Source organism: Archocentrus centrarchus, chromosome 19 (assembly GCF_007364275.1).
Source record: "Archocentrus centrarchus isolate MPI-CPG fArcCen1 chromosome 19, fArcCen1, whole genome shotgun sequence".
NCBI classification, from domain to species: domain Eukaryota; kingdom Metazoa; phylum Chordata; class Actinopteri; order Cichliformes; family Cichlidae; genus Archocentrus; species Archocentrus centrarchus.
The window spans coordinates 3,104,222-3,118,846 of record NC_044364.1 but is presented as its reverse complement, the minus strand read 5'-3'; the positions used below and the strand labels follow the sequence as shown (position 1 = coordinate 3,118,846).

Sequence of the window (14,625 nt, the reverse complement as noted above, 5' to 3'; positions counted from 1 at the left end):
CTTAGTTTACAAGTTCAGTGAGCAAATTTTGATTGAAGACATGAAAACATATGCTAAACATTACCCAGAATTGCTTCATCTCTGTTTGTATTTCTGGGACATGGGCTGTCCCACTCTTTCATCTTTCTTTTCATGAAGTAAAACAAATTTAAATACAATATTCTAACTTAATTAAGCTACTAAGCAATGTTGCCTGATCTGTGTGACAAAATCAGCATGTTAGCCAATCAAAACCAGTCTCAAAGCCAGCCTAACACCAGAAGTCTTAAGAAGTTCCAGCTGATGCACACTTTACTTGCAGAAACTAGCTGCCAAAAACTCACTGCAACACTTGAAAGGCAGCCCAGTGTTAGCTGGATACTAAGGTTAGTTCAGTCTAACATCAACAAGCTTTACTAGCTAACGTGCTTCAGCTTTGGCAGCAGCCAAACTTCTTTAAGTTTAGTAAATCGAGTTTTTCTGGTATCTACAGTAGCTAGCTATCTGCATTTATTACCTTAGCATCCAAAACTAGAAATTAAAAACTTTAGGGAAAGATGAGGTTCTCTAAAATTGTTTGTTTTCACACCTACAGTATAGTTCATTTACTTTGGTCTGGATCAGCTGATAACTTTGTATAGTTGTAGCTTTTTCCTGTGGTTTTTATATTTTGTTTCACAGAGGTGATATCCTAGTGCTGTTTTTACGCTGCATATTACTACCAAACAGACCTCTTTCATTTGTTGATATCTGCACCGTAAAACTTTAATGATCCCACAACGGGGAAATTTGCATATTACAGCAGCTCAAGTACAGAGAAAGATGAAATAAAATAAAATAGAAAACACTATATACATCAAATATATATCAATGCACATATACATCAAAGTTCTATATACACACATCAAAAACACTGTATACATTTGTAGCTGGTAATTTGTATACAGCATACACAGTATGCGTTATGGGTAGAAGTGTAAATTTGTGGGAAGGTGCGCTCCCAGAAATGTAACTCATAAATACAAAACAAAGCAAAAAACTAATTTTCTTTTCATTAAATTTGGGAAGCGCATAGATATGTCATAAAACAAATCTGTGTTTTGCAGATTACAGTTTTTTACTACAAAATTTTGCATTACAGGGTCTGTTTAGCCTGCCAAATATAGAGTGAGTGAGTCACTGATGCCCGCGGCCCTGAACAGGATAAGCGAAGAGGATGGATGGATGGATGGATGGATGGATGGATGGAGTCACTTATAATGTTAAACAGAAACATTTCTAATCAAATCCAAATTAGGTCGAGAACAATTTGAGGCAATATGTTCATCTAGTGACTTTATGTTTCATCAGGCATGCAGTGTAAAATTTTACATCAACCTTTCTGTTAGTTTGTAATGAATGAAAGTATGAACACTTGTTTACAGAGAACAGGAATGGTTAATGTCAAGACTGGAATTTATAAACCCTCACCACGGCAGCATTCCCAGTGATGTCATGCTTGACATTCCCAGAGACTTCACAAAAATCGCTGCAGGACTGCCATCTCTGTTTATGCATGTGTGCATGACTTTATGCTCCACCGAGTATGTGTGATGGTAGCTGGAGACCGTGGGAAAGGGAGCCACCTAAACCCACACACACGCTCGCACACATACACATACATTCGGTGGCAGGAGAGGGTCGTGTCTCCTCAGACGGAGGGGATGCAGAGTAAATAAGCACTCAGTGAAAGGATCTTATTCTTGCTTGTTTTCTCTCTTCAGTCCTTGTTTAGTTTAGTAAATAGGCTCCCATCCTTTCCTGTATGCACTCACACTGCTGTACCGAGGCATGCCGCTTCAGGCAGCAGGGGAGCATGGGAGTGCAATAGCGCGACTGTGTATAGATGGAGATATGGTGATGTATTGTGTGCATACTCACAACAAATTAATGGTGCTTGTTTTCTAAAATGACTCTGATGAAAAAATAAAGCCTCTGATGCAACATGCTTGTTTAATTGGTAAAACGCCAATTTCAGCCTTCGGTTGTTGTTTCTCAACACAAGCAACGTGTTTCACTCTGCTTGTGTTGAGAAAGGTTCGCTGTGAGAAATTTCACAGTTAAATTACAGTAAAGTACTGACAGCTAAATTTATCAGCTGTTAAAAGCTGTTATATACAATGTAGAGTATATTATAGCTATATAGAATATATGCTTTGCAGTATAATACTGTTTATTGTCTTGACATGATAGCAACTTCCTCCTTCCACTGCATGATGACAGTAATACTGTATCATCGCCTTCCCAAACATCTTAGAAAAAAATAGCATGTCATTAAAATGCACAGAAGCCTGCTGTTAACATTTTTTACATCATCTGCACCAGTGTTTTCAGAATTCAGTCATATTTAAAAGAACAATATTTCCTGAATGGTTACGCCAGTTTTTTTTTTTTAAAGGGATCATGCAAAATCCACTTTTTTAGCCCTTAAATACATTTTGTTGTGTGCTTTGAGTGTGTAGGAGCGCAGAAAATTTAAATGCATTCTCTCCCGGTCCTGCTTAGATATCTTTCTATTCTTGTGGGGCCATATTTTTCAGTCTGTTCAGTTTTCTCTATTCCCTGTTACGTTTTCTTGCCTGTTACATCACAGTGTTTGCTGTGGAACTGCTAAACAAGGTCATGGACTTCCGGCTGACCAATTTCTTTTTTTTATTGCAGTGATTTTGTAGTCCAAGTTTAGTTATGCCGAAGTTGCAAGTAGACAAGTCAAAATGTTCGGCTGTTGGGTGTATTAATCCACACGATTGCTTACACACACACACACACACACACACACACACACACACACACACACACACACACACACACACACACACACACACACACACCCATTCCCCTTGCATCAGAGCCTCTTTGAAGGCCCTGTTTCTCTGCCGCTAGATAATCGTATCACTGCTACCAAACTACAAAAATGGCCGAACGGGGTGGAGTGGAACGCTCTCCGACCTGGAGGGGGGCGGGGCGTGAAATGTCTAATTCACATTTAAAGAGACCACACCTACACGAGCTGCTCTAAGACACGCCTCAGAACAGGTGTAAACGAGGGGTCTGTGTAGCTCCAATAATTGGGAATTCAGACCAAAGCATTGCAGCTCTACTTTATAAAGACCACAAGTGAATGATTTACATATGAAAAGGAAGGATTTAAAAGCATGATATGTGCCCTTTAAAGTGCTCTGTTATTATGTTGCCACTTGTTCCCAGTGTAGCTCAGTTTATTCAGGGAGTTAGAGTTTTTGTGTTATTGCATTACTTTTTTATAATATTTCCTTAATTTTTTTTTATTGTATCTCATTTTGTAGTCTTGAATTTTCCCCACAGGGATTTGCAATATTTTTGAGTACATTTTTTCACTGTTGTAAGATTGTGCGCCTAAAATACCAAATCAGATCCCTTGTTTAAATATTTCATGTTGCGCTAATATAAAGTAAACCTTATAATTGCCTGCCAGCTATCATTAGAGAGAGCACAATAGGGCTGTTTGTACAAACATGTTTTCAGATAGGGTATGTGGAAAGTAGCTCCCTCATGCATTATTCAGCTGTACACTAGTCAGTTTAGAAGCAAACAACAAACTGAGTAAGAAAAGTGCTTAGACCAAAAAGTCAAATCATGAGAACTAACTCAGTTCAACCAAGTCTCTCTCCCACTCTCTTTTTTCCTCTTGTTTGGCAGGAGCGGTGGTTCCTGACAGTGTCCAACTACATTTTCACAGCAATCTTTGTGGCCGAGATGACTGTAAAGGTGAGACACGCTGAATTTCCACTGACACCTTGCATTAGTTGTAAAAGTCTCTGTGAGGCTGCAGGCCACAGTGCTTTCTAAACCCCAGTGCAAAGTTTGTGAAAGGGTTTGTTCATTTTAGCCATTATGTGAGAGGATGTTGCACACTGCATACTTACTTTTTATCCTTTTAAAGGCTCACATATCTGCTGTTCATTCTCCCATGAAGTCATCCCTGATTCCTGTTTTTGTTCACTCACTTGATATCAGCTCTTATCCCTCAGAATATTTGGCAGGTCAGGTTATTTTGGTGCTGTAAAAACACTGGTTCCCTCGCATCGAGATCTCCCATTTGTTCTGAAGTTTGAAAGAAGCCGTGACACCTCAGGATTTGCAAATAAACAAAAATTTTGCGTAAGAGGAAGAAACCCGAAGCACACTCCCAAAACCACTCAGACACCAAGCTGGAGAGATAACAGAGTCCGCCTGATACCTGCGTACAGTCCAAAGCCCTCGTAATGCAAGAGAAAACAGAGTGGGCATATGGGGAGTCTGAGTGGGGTGAACAGATAGTGAATACAGTGTGAAGGCAGTTTCATAATGCTAAGAGGAGAATTGTCTCGCCAGTATTCAAATGGCCCAGCTTTGAATGGAGGTCCATGCGGGCGTAGGCAGGAGCTCGCGGAGGCAGAAAGGAGGAAAGTTCATCCGTGTCACTCATTCAAAGCCTCTGGCTCTATTTTTGGTCCCAGCGGCTCACAAATGTTGGGTTTGCACGCACACACACACACACAGACACACACCGCACTGGCTCCATCATCTGATGCCCAAGTAATCTTTTTAAGTGTAGCCCAGGAACGCTACAGCGACGAATAGTTAGCGTCAAAGGTGTTAGCATTTCTGAATATTTTAGGAGCAAATTAATTTTATTATCTGTGAATTAACATAATGTTACAGTGCAGGAACACATGTCCATATGTTAAATTCAAAATTTAAGTATAACTCTTAACTTTAAAGTTGAAGGAACTGTACACATTTACTCTGACACCTTACTCAGGTCCACTGATACTAAAGCAAGTGCTTCAGCGTTCTGCCAGCTTAACTCTGTTTCTTCATTTTGCAGAGGGAATTTTATTTCTAGTGTCGTGGAAGCTTTCCATATTAAAAATACATATTACACCTTGTATTTTCACCCCTGTTGATTTCTAACAGAGGTTCAGTGTGTAGTTCGTGTCCCTTGACACAGGTGCCTGAGCTGTTAGCAGTTACATAAAAACCAACTGAATTCTCACATTATTTTATTTGTGTGTATTTTGGCTTTTAATTAAACCAGTTTTAAGGTTTTACATTTCAGGTTATAATAACAAAATCATAACGAACAGTCCTTAACTGGTCATAACTTACAAAATAAGGCATATTACATTATATCATTATTTATTTAACAAAAATGAAGCAGAGGGTAAAAAACTGATTGAATAATGGATAAAATACTCAACTGATAAATTTGCAAATTTGCTAATAAAAATATTAAGCTATGAATGTGGACGTTTTGGCAGTTTGCTCGGTGTTTCTGGAGCAGCTCAGGTCTGCAAAACTGCATCTGAACAAACCACAAGACTTCTGAAAAAATGTCCTTTGGAAAGACAAGACCAAGGTGGACATGTTTGTCCAAAATGTTTGACGAAAACCAAAGACAGCAAATCTGCACAAACACCTCGTAACAACTGTCAGCATAGTGGGGGAGGGTGATGATTTGCGGTCACGGGACCTGAGTATGGACCATTAACTCCTCTGTATACCAAAGTATTCTGGAATCAAATGCGAGGCTGCCTGAGAGCCAAAGTTTGGGCGAAATTGGGTCATGCAACAGGGAAATGATCCCACAGCTGCAAATCTGCAACAGAATGATTAAAAAAGAAAAGAATCAAGGTGCTGTCAGTTTTTAAAAGCGCTCATATTTACAGTACAGTATACAATAGAATTAAATGAAAATAATGACTTATTAATAACTCCAAAACAAACACAGGAAACCTTTGTTTATTAATCCATCTTTCATATTATACTCATTAGTATCAACTTATATCAGCTGTCTATCCATTACCTCTCATCTTTTTAGTTGGAGTGTTTTTAAAATTGCATGAGGTAAAACTAGTAGTCTTGGCCTAATTAAATAAGTTTAAGCTCAGGGGGAAAAAAACACAGTCAGCCCAGCTCTGATTTTCTGGAATGTAAATTGCTTTATAGGCAGAATATGTAGCGAGTAGAACCTATGGAAATAGAAATGAAGTTTGGAGCGCTTGCAGCTTTTATGATCTTCATTGCCAAACAAACAGTCACTCCACTAAGTCAATAATCTGGGCATATGGGACATTAAGCACTGACTCCTAATAAATAGAAAGTTGGCTTGATAAACAAATTGCAGCCACACAGACAAAAATAGATATTAAATTACTGATTTGTGTACCATATGTCAGCCACATATATTCAGAATGAATAACTGATTTGAACTAATATCCAATCCAAATTGGCACTGCAGCAGACTAAACGTTGTGCTTTCTGCTATATCACAAGCACCTCCACTCCACTCTATATTAACCTATCCCGGCTCTCTTTGCTGTCCAGATCGTGGCTTTGGGCTTTTTCTTCGGGGACAAGGCGTACCTGAGGAGCAGCTGGAACATTCTGGATGGGATGCTCGTCATGATTTCTGTTATTGACATCCTGGTGTCTCTCATTTATCGATCGGGAACCAAGATCCTGGGCATGCTCAGAGTGCTGAGGCTGCTGAGGACCCTGAGGCCGCTACGGTGAGTGATTGGAAGTAATAGATGAGATAGATACAAGTATTTACTGACACTCTTGCTCCAGTCCCGTCGCCAGATCTCAGTCTTAAGGGGGGCTTATGAAATCCAACAGGGGGGCACCACTATTATTAGCTTGATTAGTGATCTGGCTTGGGTGGGCGGGCCAGGGCGGGCCCAAGCGTATCAGTGGGTGGGCACGGCCCCCTAGGGCCCGCCCATAGCGACGGCTCTGTCTTGCTCACACATATATACAGTAACACATCACAGCAGCTATCAAGCACGGTGGTGGAAGGGTGATGATTTTGGTTTGATTTGCAGCCACAGCATTTGGGCATCGTGCGGTCGTTGAGTTGACCGTGAACTCCTCTGTATATCAAAGTATTCCAGAGTCAAACGTGAGGCCATCTGTCCAACAGCTAAAGCTTGGCCAAAATTGGGTCGTGCAACAGGACAATGATCCCAAACACAGCAGCAAATCTACAGCAGAATGGCTGAAAATGAAAAGAATGCAGTGGCGCAGTCAGAGTCCAGACCTCAACCTGACTGAAATGCTGTGGCAGGACCTGGAGAAAGCTGTGCATGAATAAATGCCTGCAAATCTCAGTGAACTGAAGCAACACTGTAACAAAGAGTGGCTTAAAATTCCTCCACAACAATGTGACAGACTGAAAAAGTCAAACAGAAAATTACTACTTCAAGTTGTTGCTGCTAAAGCTGGCTCCAGAAGCTGCTGAAGTTTTATCAGTAAGTACTAATAAAATCAGGAGCTTGTGAGCAGCATTAAAAGACAGTTAAGGAAAGGCCATTATGTACAGTAAGGGCCTTTCCTTACTGTACATAAATACTAACACATGAAAATATCACCCTCTGTTCTCTCTATGCTGCTCAGTTTAATAGTTTCAGATTAGAATATACAAACTGAGCTTTCTCTCAGCCTCGACATGTGCCACCTTTGGGAGCTTTTAGGAGGTGTGTGTGTGTGTGTGTGTGTGTGTGTGTGTGTGTGTGTGTGTGTGTGTGTGTGTGTGTGTGTGTGTGTGTGTGTGTGTGTGTGTGTGTGCATTTATTTTAGCATGCATTATTCATACAGAAGTTATTGTCAGCATGTGCACAGTTGTGTTAATTTGAGTAGAAATAAAATGGAAATCACCAATTTGAGGACTGTTTTTGTACTTTCCAAAGATATGTATGCATTTGTATGCACTACTTTGAGTTTTATTTATTTGTTACGTGTGTGCGCAGTCCTTTAGTTTCAGCCTAAGCGTGTTTGTGTGCGTACATGCGCAGCCCCTCGGATGCATGTGGCTTCATGCACGACTTGGCTCGCAGTCGCATGCTCAGTGTGTCATGTCATGACGGGGAGCTCTCCGGGCTTTGCCCTCTCTTGAATATTTATCGCATTTCTCGGGAAGAACGCAAAAATCAAATATTAATTTTCATCTTGCCAAATTTACCTACTGAGCAGCACTGATCTTTCTCCCATCCTTTTGCTTTTTTAACTTTCCCCTTTGACATGAAAGTGAAATCCTTTGACAGGACTGCTTTGCTCTCCGGTGTTCAAAGTGTTACCTTCGTCTTTGAGTTCATTCTGTTACATTTGGGTTTAATTAAACCGAGTGAATTTGCAGTTAGCTGGAAAACTCGAGGGTATTTTTTTTTCCTCATTTTTCTGTCACGTCGCAGGCTTCAGAAGTAAGTTGGTTTGGGGTTTGTTTGTAATGTTCTCGTTGTGCTCCAAGGTGTCAGTACTCGGTAGCTACAGTGCTGTTCTAATTAAAAGCAATGATGTACAAAACTGCATTAACCTAATGTCCACATCATATTTTTGTTAGCAGTGTTTACTAGTGTATAACAGTAGTTAAGTCTATTATCAGCCAGTGTAAATCTTTACAACAACAATGTTTTAAAGGAAAATGAGGAGTATGTGGAGGCCTGTGGGGCCTTTAAACTGTTGAAAGAGCCTTTTTATTTAGGATACAGTCAAGTACACTTTATTTATCCAAACACAGCCTACCTCAATAAAATAAATACCATCCATCCATCCTCTTCCACTTATCCTGTTCAGGGTCGTGGCGGGGTGGAGCTTATCCCAGCTGTCACAGGGTGAGAGGCAGAGTACACCTGTACAGGTCACCAGCCTGTCGCAGGGCTAACACAGAGAGACAGACATTCACACTCACATTCACACCTACAGGCAATTAATTAGGTTAATCACTAACTGACCTAACCCCAGTAACTGCATGTGTTTGGACTGTGGGAGGAAACCGGGGTACCCGGAGAGAACCCACCCGGACACGGGGAGAACATGCAAACTCCACACAGAAAGGGCCAAGGTGGAATCAAACTCAGGACCTTCTTCCTGTGAGGCAGCAGTGCTAACCACCACGCCACCGTGCTGCCCCCCAAAATAAATACAATATGACAAAACAAACCAGCTTACAAAGGTAAAAAATGACATCAAAGAAGGAGCTCAATAAATCAAAATCTAAATATTATACAATAAGGAGCTTAATAAGTAAAATCTGTCAAGTAAATGCAGGCACTGCTGTATGAGGCAGGAAAGATGCTTTGCAGCTGTCTTTGTTGCAGCGGCGCTGAAGCAGTTTTTTGAGAGTGTGCAGTGAGTGGTGCAGAGGATGGTCAGGATCAGCTAATCGGATGACCTCTGCTTCAGCTGATAGAGGAATCTGAGCAGTTTATTGATTCAAGCTGAATTCAGAAGGCTAAAGTAGTGATGGAGGAGAATTCCCTTGGCGAGTAATACCGAGACGTTCCACAGCTGGCAGTTCAATATTCAGCCACAGAAACATTCCCTCACAGTCCGGGAGGTACTTTTACTTCACAGCTTGTACAATCTCTGAACATTTCCATTTTTTGCTCTCATTACTGTCCATGTCCACCTGGACAGCATATTTTGGAATGCAGGTCAGTTTGGCCAAAAACACAAAGTTGAGACAATCAATTGAGACTGGAGAGAAATCAAAAATACAAATTCTTAAAGATGATAAACCAAAACAAAAGATTACAGCTGTCATTTGGGCCCCTGGCAGCACAGCCACTTTGGCCACCATTGACAAAATGAGACTCCAGAGATGCTGATGCTACAGTTGTCTATTTTTTTTTTTTAAACTAATACTCAATAAATCTCTGTATGTGTGCCTCCCAAGTTTGTCAAAAAGTTGCTCCCTTCAAATGACTGCTGCCTGCTCCACTCTGTGTTTAGACATCTCCCAAACTACTTCCTCCTTCTTACCACATTCAGCAGATTCCCTAAGAATATGGTCATAAAAGGAGTCCAAATGGGCAAGGAGCGGTTTGGCATTTCTTGGGTCTAAATCAGAGGAGGGTTAAATGCAGTCTTAAGCAGACGTGAGATAATCAAATGCATCTTAAAAGTTGTCACATTTCAGAGAAAAACTCTTGAATGTACCAAATATCTGACACAGGTTACAAAATGGGACTGAAGGCTGCTAGTAATTTCAAAATATGCTTCTTATATAACTATATTAACTTTAGGTTTAAGTGAGATACTAACAAGGGTGGGGAAAAACACAAAGGAGGGAATTAAAACTGTCAACAACCATACAGGAAACTAACCTACAAAATAAAACAGGAAGTATACTGAAAGACAGGGAGCACAGGAGGGAAAGATAAAGAAAAAACTAAAAAAAAAAAACAAATAAAGAAGGAAACTAATTATTTATGATGAAAAACTTTTACAGCCTTAACACAGACCATGAAAAAACATCAGGTATTTTTGTCAGACTTTGGCAGCAGCAGCGCACAAACTACACAGCTACAGCAAACAGGCTTTAGCTTCTAATCTTTACTAATTACCAGTTACTGCTTGTTCTGTCTTTAGAGGTTACGAAGCCTCACCACGAGGCTCAGGATGCTGTTAAAAAAAGGCTTAAATCATCATCAGGGATCATTCCAACTCTAGGCAATCAGAACATGTAACTTTTGATTTTATTAAATAGTTCTCTCAAGTCTTTGCACTCAGGGAAAAAAAGAAAATAACCACTCTAACTGCCATGCATTAAAAAGTATTCTTTTTTTCTTGCTTCTCACCAACATATAGAATTAGAGTTCATTATCACCTATGACAGCTTAGACGTTACAGGATTAATAAGCAACTTCTCGCAAACTGCAGTAAAGAGAAAAAAAGGTTGTTTGTCAGCAAGATTATGCAGACGTTACTGAGCTGAAATGCACTGATCTTGGTGGGGAAGTGAAGCGCGGGCAAAGGAAGGACCGAGTGAATTTTGGTGTGGATTCATAATCACTCTGCAAAAAATTCTAAATGGAGAATTGGCCTTTGCATTGACATTGCCATTGGCACTGACAGTAGCATTTGCATTGGCACTGGCTTTGGCAGAGAAATCACTGAGTGCCCTTCCAGATGCCGCTGATCTTCTTGTGGATAATTCTTTATGGATGTATGTTTGGGCTTGTAGTCACACTGCGGGATGAGTTTGGAACTGACCTCAGTGTTAAAATTCAGTCTTGTTTCAGCCTAAACTGGTGTGCTCATGACTGAAATGGTAATGCGACATTAAAGAATGAGCTTGCTGTCAAACAAGTGGCTTCCCGGTTAAATGTGGTGCAGCGGTGACAAATTTCCCTGTTCTTAAATGTTGCTGAATCCTCTTTAAGTCTTATTTAATTCTCAGAGGAGCAGCGGGAGCAGCAACAGTTTAAAAGTCAGATTAGAAAATATGACGTGATTATAAGAAGAAATTGAACACATTTGTAGTCTTGGGGGAAAATTTGGGGGCGAGCCAAAGGCAGCAAATTCTTGATGGCATGATGTCAGTATTTTGACAGCGATGCAGAATGGCAGAGACGCGTACAGTAGGCAGATGTAGACTGTAAATATAGAGAAGCAGAATGCAGAAGAGAGAAAAACAGGATAGGACAGGAAAAGAAAGAGCTGAGCTGTGGAGCCTGGTCCTCTCCTCTGCTCTGCTGAGGCTGCAGATGCATTACAGGAAAGTAATACTGAAAATCATCTCTAAGTTAGTTATTAACTTTTAATCCAAGAGGAGGAGCGCAGCATTAAAGGCTACAGCATATTAAGCTATAAGTGTGCTGCTCTGGGTATACTGTATGGCCTGATTATAGTGCACTGCAGGTACTTAAGACTGACATAGTAATTCAGGCTAGACAACATATACTGGAATTGCTCCTTGCTGAGTTGCTGCTAAACATTCACTGAATTGCTACTTCATAACCAAACAGTTACTGTAGATACTGCATCAGTTTTTTTATTTAATTATTTTTATGAACTGATCTGAACATTTAAATATGCTCATTGAAGCTAACTACTATTAAAACTGATCCCAGAGTGCTAATAGCCCAATCCTCCTCATTTCAGATTTGAGTACTGTATAGTTTGCTGAGGAAGATGGAGCTATGTAGTGATACCTGTAGCTATGTTGGCACAGATCATCTCAAACTTTGACAGGCTGGTGATGTATGATCAGAAAGCAAGCTAATGAGCTAACTGCAGGGCCTCTGATAGCTGCTACATACTGCAGAGGCTGGATTATTTAGTTTCATTTGTTGTAATGTGTGACTTCAAGGTGACTTCTTGAAATTATATATTTAAAGAATTGGATAAGCAGAAGAGATGGATGGATTCGAGTAAGGTTTTTCATATCAGGCCTTAACATTCAGCCACAGCAGCAGCTGAGTCTTTACTTATACTGTAGGGAAAACAGTTGTTGATACTGCGGTACAACCAAAAGTTTTGCAACTGTGTGCAATGAACGGTGTCTAAATATGCAGAAATTGACATTAGCTGCTTGTAAAACCTCATGGATATAACCAGAATACAAATATTTGGCAACCAGATGAGTTGAGTCCTGTATTGCGAGACACCTCGCAGACAAGTTGCGCTCATAGGTGCAGACTGACTCAGATTGATTGCAACATGTTGGCGATCTGTCTGCATTTATAAGTTAGATGGCAATTATTTGCAAACCTTCGCCAAACTGAGTGAGACTATAATCGGTCCAAGTATTTGGAAATTTATTTTTGGTTGCCTCCAACCAGCCACACATGTACAATCACCTTGCGATCGAAAGTTGTGTGATGTCAGTTAGAATGGATAGCCTTATATGGTCATCTCAGACACACAGGTCAGACTGTAAGTGCAGACCCCCCCCCCCCCCCCCCCCCCCCCCGAGCTGCTGTACAAGCCAGCTGCTTACAAGGGCCAGCCAATCAGAAGAAAGCTGGCTTAAAGGGAAGCGGAGGGGTTCCAACAGAGTCTGAACTGAATGGCTGCACCAAGCCCCAGTATGAGACAAATCTTTATTTTCCAACCATGACTCCTGCGTAACTACTCTAGTAGAGTTCAAGAATGAAAACATGAAGCTGGAAATGAGCACAATAGGTCCCTTTTTAAAATATTTGTTAGAGCGTGTCATTACCATTTTGCCAGTTTGTTCATTTAAATAAAAATCAGTGCTTATTCAGAATGTGAAAACTTAACTAACAAACCTCTGAATTTATTCCAGTATCAGCTTGTTATCACTCCAGTTCAGTTGTGGCAAATTCACACTCGCTGGATATTTTAATTAAATATGAACTCGTCTGTGTTTTCCCCTCTGGCACCGCAGTGCACGCGGGGTTTCACACAGGCAGCATCGGAGCTGCTGACTCCGATATGGGAAGAATATTCAATCAACAATCATTCCTGTCCTCGAGGGCTAAAATCTGTGACAGCTTAGACAACCAAGTTTTAAACTACAATGGATGGAGTCTACTATAGCGTACGCATCATGATAAGGTGAAACGTTTGCTCTAAACTAGCTGTGTGCGTTGCATGAGCCTTATTGCAACATGCAGGTGGGTTTTGTTTGGTGCTTTTACACAGGGGTCTGCTGCTGTTTGTTTATCATTAGAGATATTAATGATGGCATTACATTACACAAGAACAGAGGGTCCACAGGGGCACGTGTGTGTGTCTGTGCATGTGACAGAATGATGCATCAGCTTTGTTTAACAGGGAGCACGCACACACCTCTGCAGTCATCCATCAAACCCACTACCTGAGGTGATGGTAGTCCTCAGGGAAGTCCCACAAGTTAACACCCCATGTCACCGAATGACACTTTTATGTCACCCGACAACACCTACACCTCATCGACATTTAAGCTGCAACCTAGAAACCCCCACCTGAAACCCTCCCCCACCACCACCTTCTCCATTAGTTATAGTTGCCACAGTAGCAGGCTCCATCGCAGGCAGACTGGTCTCTGCAGCCTGCGAGTGATGGTGGTCAAAGCGAGCCAACAGGTTGTTTTTATTGATAAGTCCCCTGCTGCGGTTGACCTGTGTCAGATCAGCCTCTGAGCTCATCCATCACTTGATGATGATGTAATCACCTCGGTGTGTGTGTGCGTGTGTGCTTTTTGACCCTTGTAGTTATTGCCGTTGTTGGTGGCCTAATTAGGGCCCGAGCACGAACTGTGCGAAGGCCCTATTGTAATTGCTTCGTTTATTAGGGCCCGAGCACGAACTGTGCGAAGGCCCTATTGTAATTGCTTCGTTTATTAGGGCCCGAGCACGAACTGTGCGAAGGCCCTATTGTAATTGCTTCGTTTATTAGGGCCCGAGCACGAACTGTGCGAAGGCCCTATTGTAATTGCTTCGTTTATTATTATTATTATTTTTTTTTTTTTTTTTTTTTTTTTTTTTATTATTCAGGCAAATGAATTGGGTTTTTGGGGGCTTTATCATATTCAAAAACTCATGAAACTTTGCACATGCGTCACACCTGGTGAAAATTTAAGTATTTTAATGGGCTCGGGCAAGGGCGCGCCCAAATGGCTCGCTAGCGCCCCCTAAACTGGAGCCCCACCGCTGTGTTTCACGTACATGAATGAAACTTCATACACATGTATATCATGTCCAGGCGCACAAAAAATCCTCTTGGAGCCATGCCCTAAACCCAACAGGAAGTCCGCCATTTTGAATTAATTATGCAAATTTGGCGATTTGCAGCCCTCACACTTTTTCTAATAACTCACACGTTTTAGACGTTATCATCTTCATATTTGGTTTGTCT

At 41.0% G+C, this 14,625-nt stretch overlaps 1 protein-coding gene across 1 annotated transcript in view; it reads left to right on the top strand.

Annotated features, from left to right (window-relative positions):
• Window positions 1–14,625, top strand: part of cacna1g (calcium channel, voltage-dependent, T type, alpha 1G subunit) — a 304,885-nt gene that overhangs the window by 223,429 nt on the left and 66,831 nt on the right. The window contains 2 exon segments of the mRNA XM_030755883.1: window positions 3,697–3,765; window positions 6,367–6,551. Of these exon segments, the coding sequence (XP_030611743.1) occupies window positions 3,697–3,765; window positions 6,367–6,551 (254 nt within the window).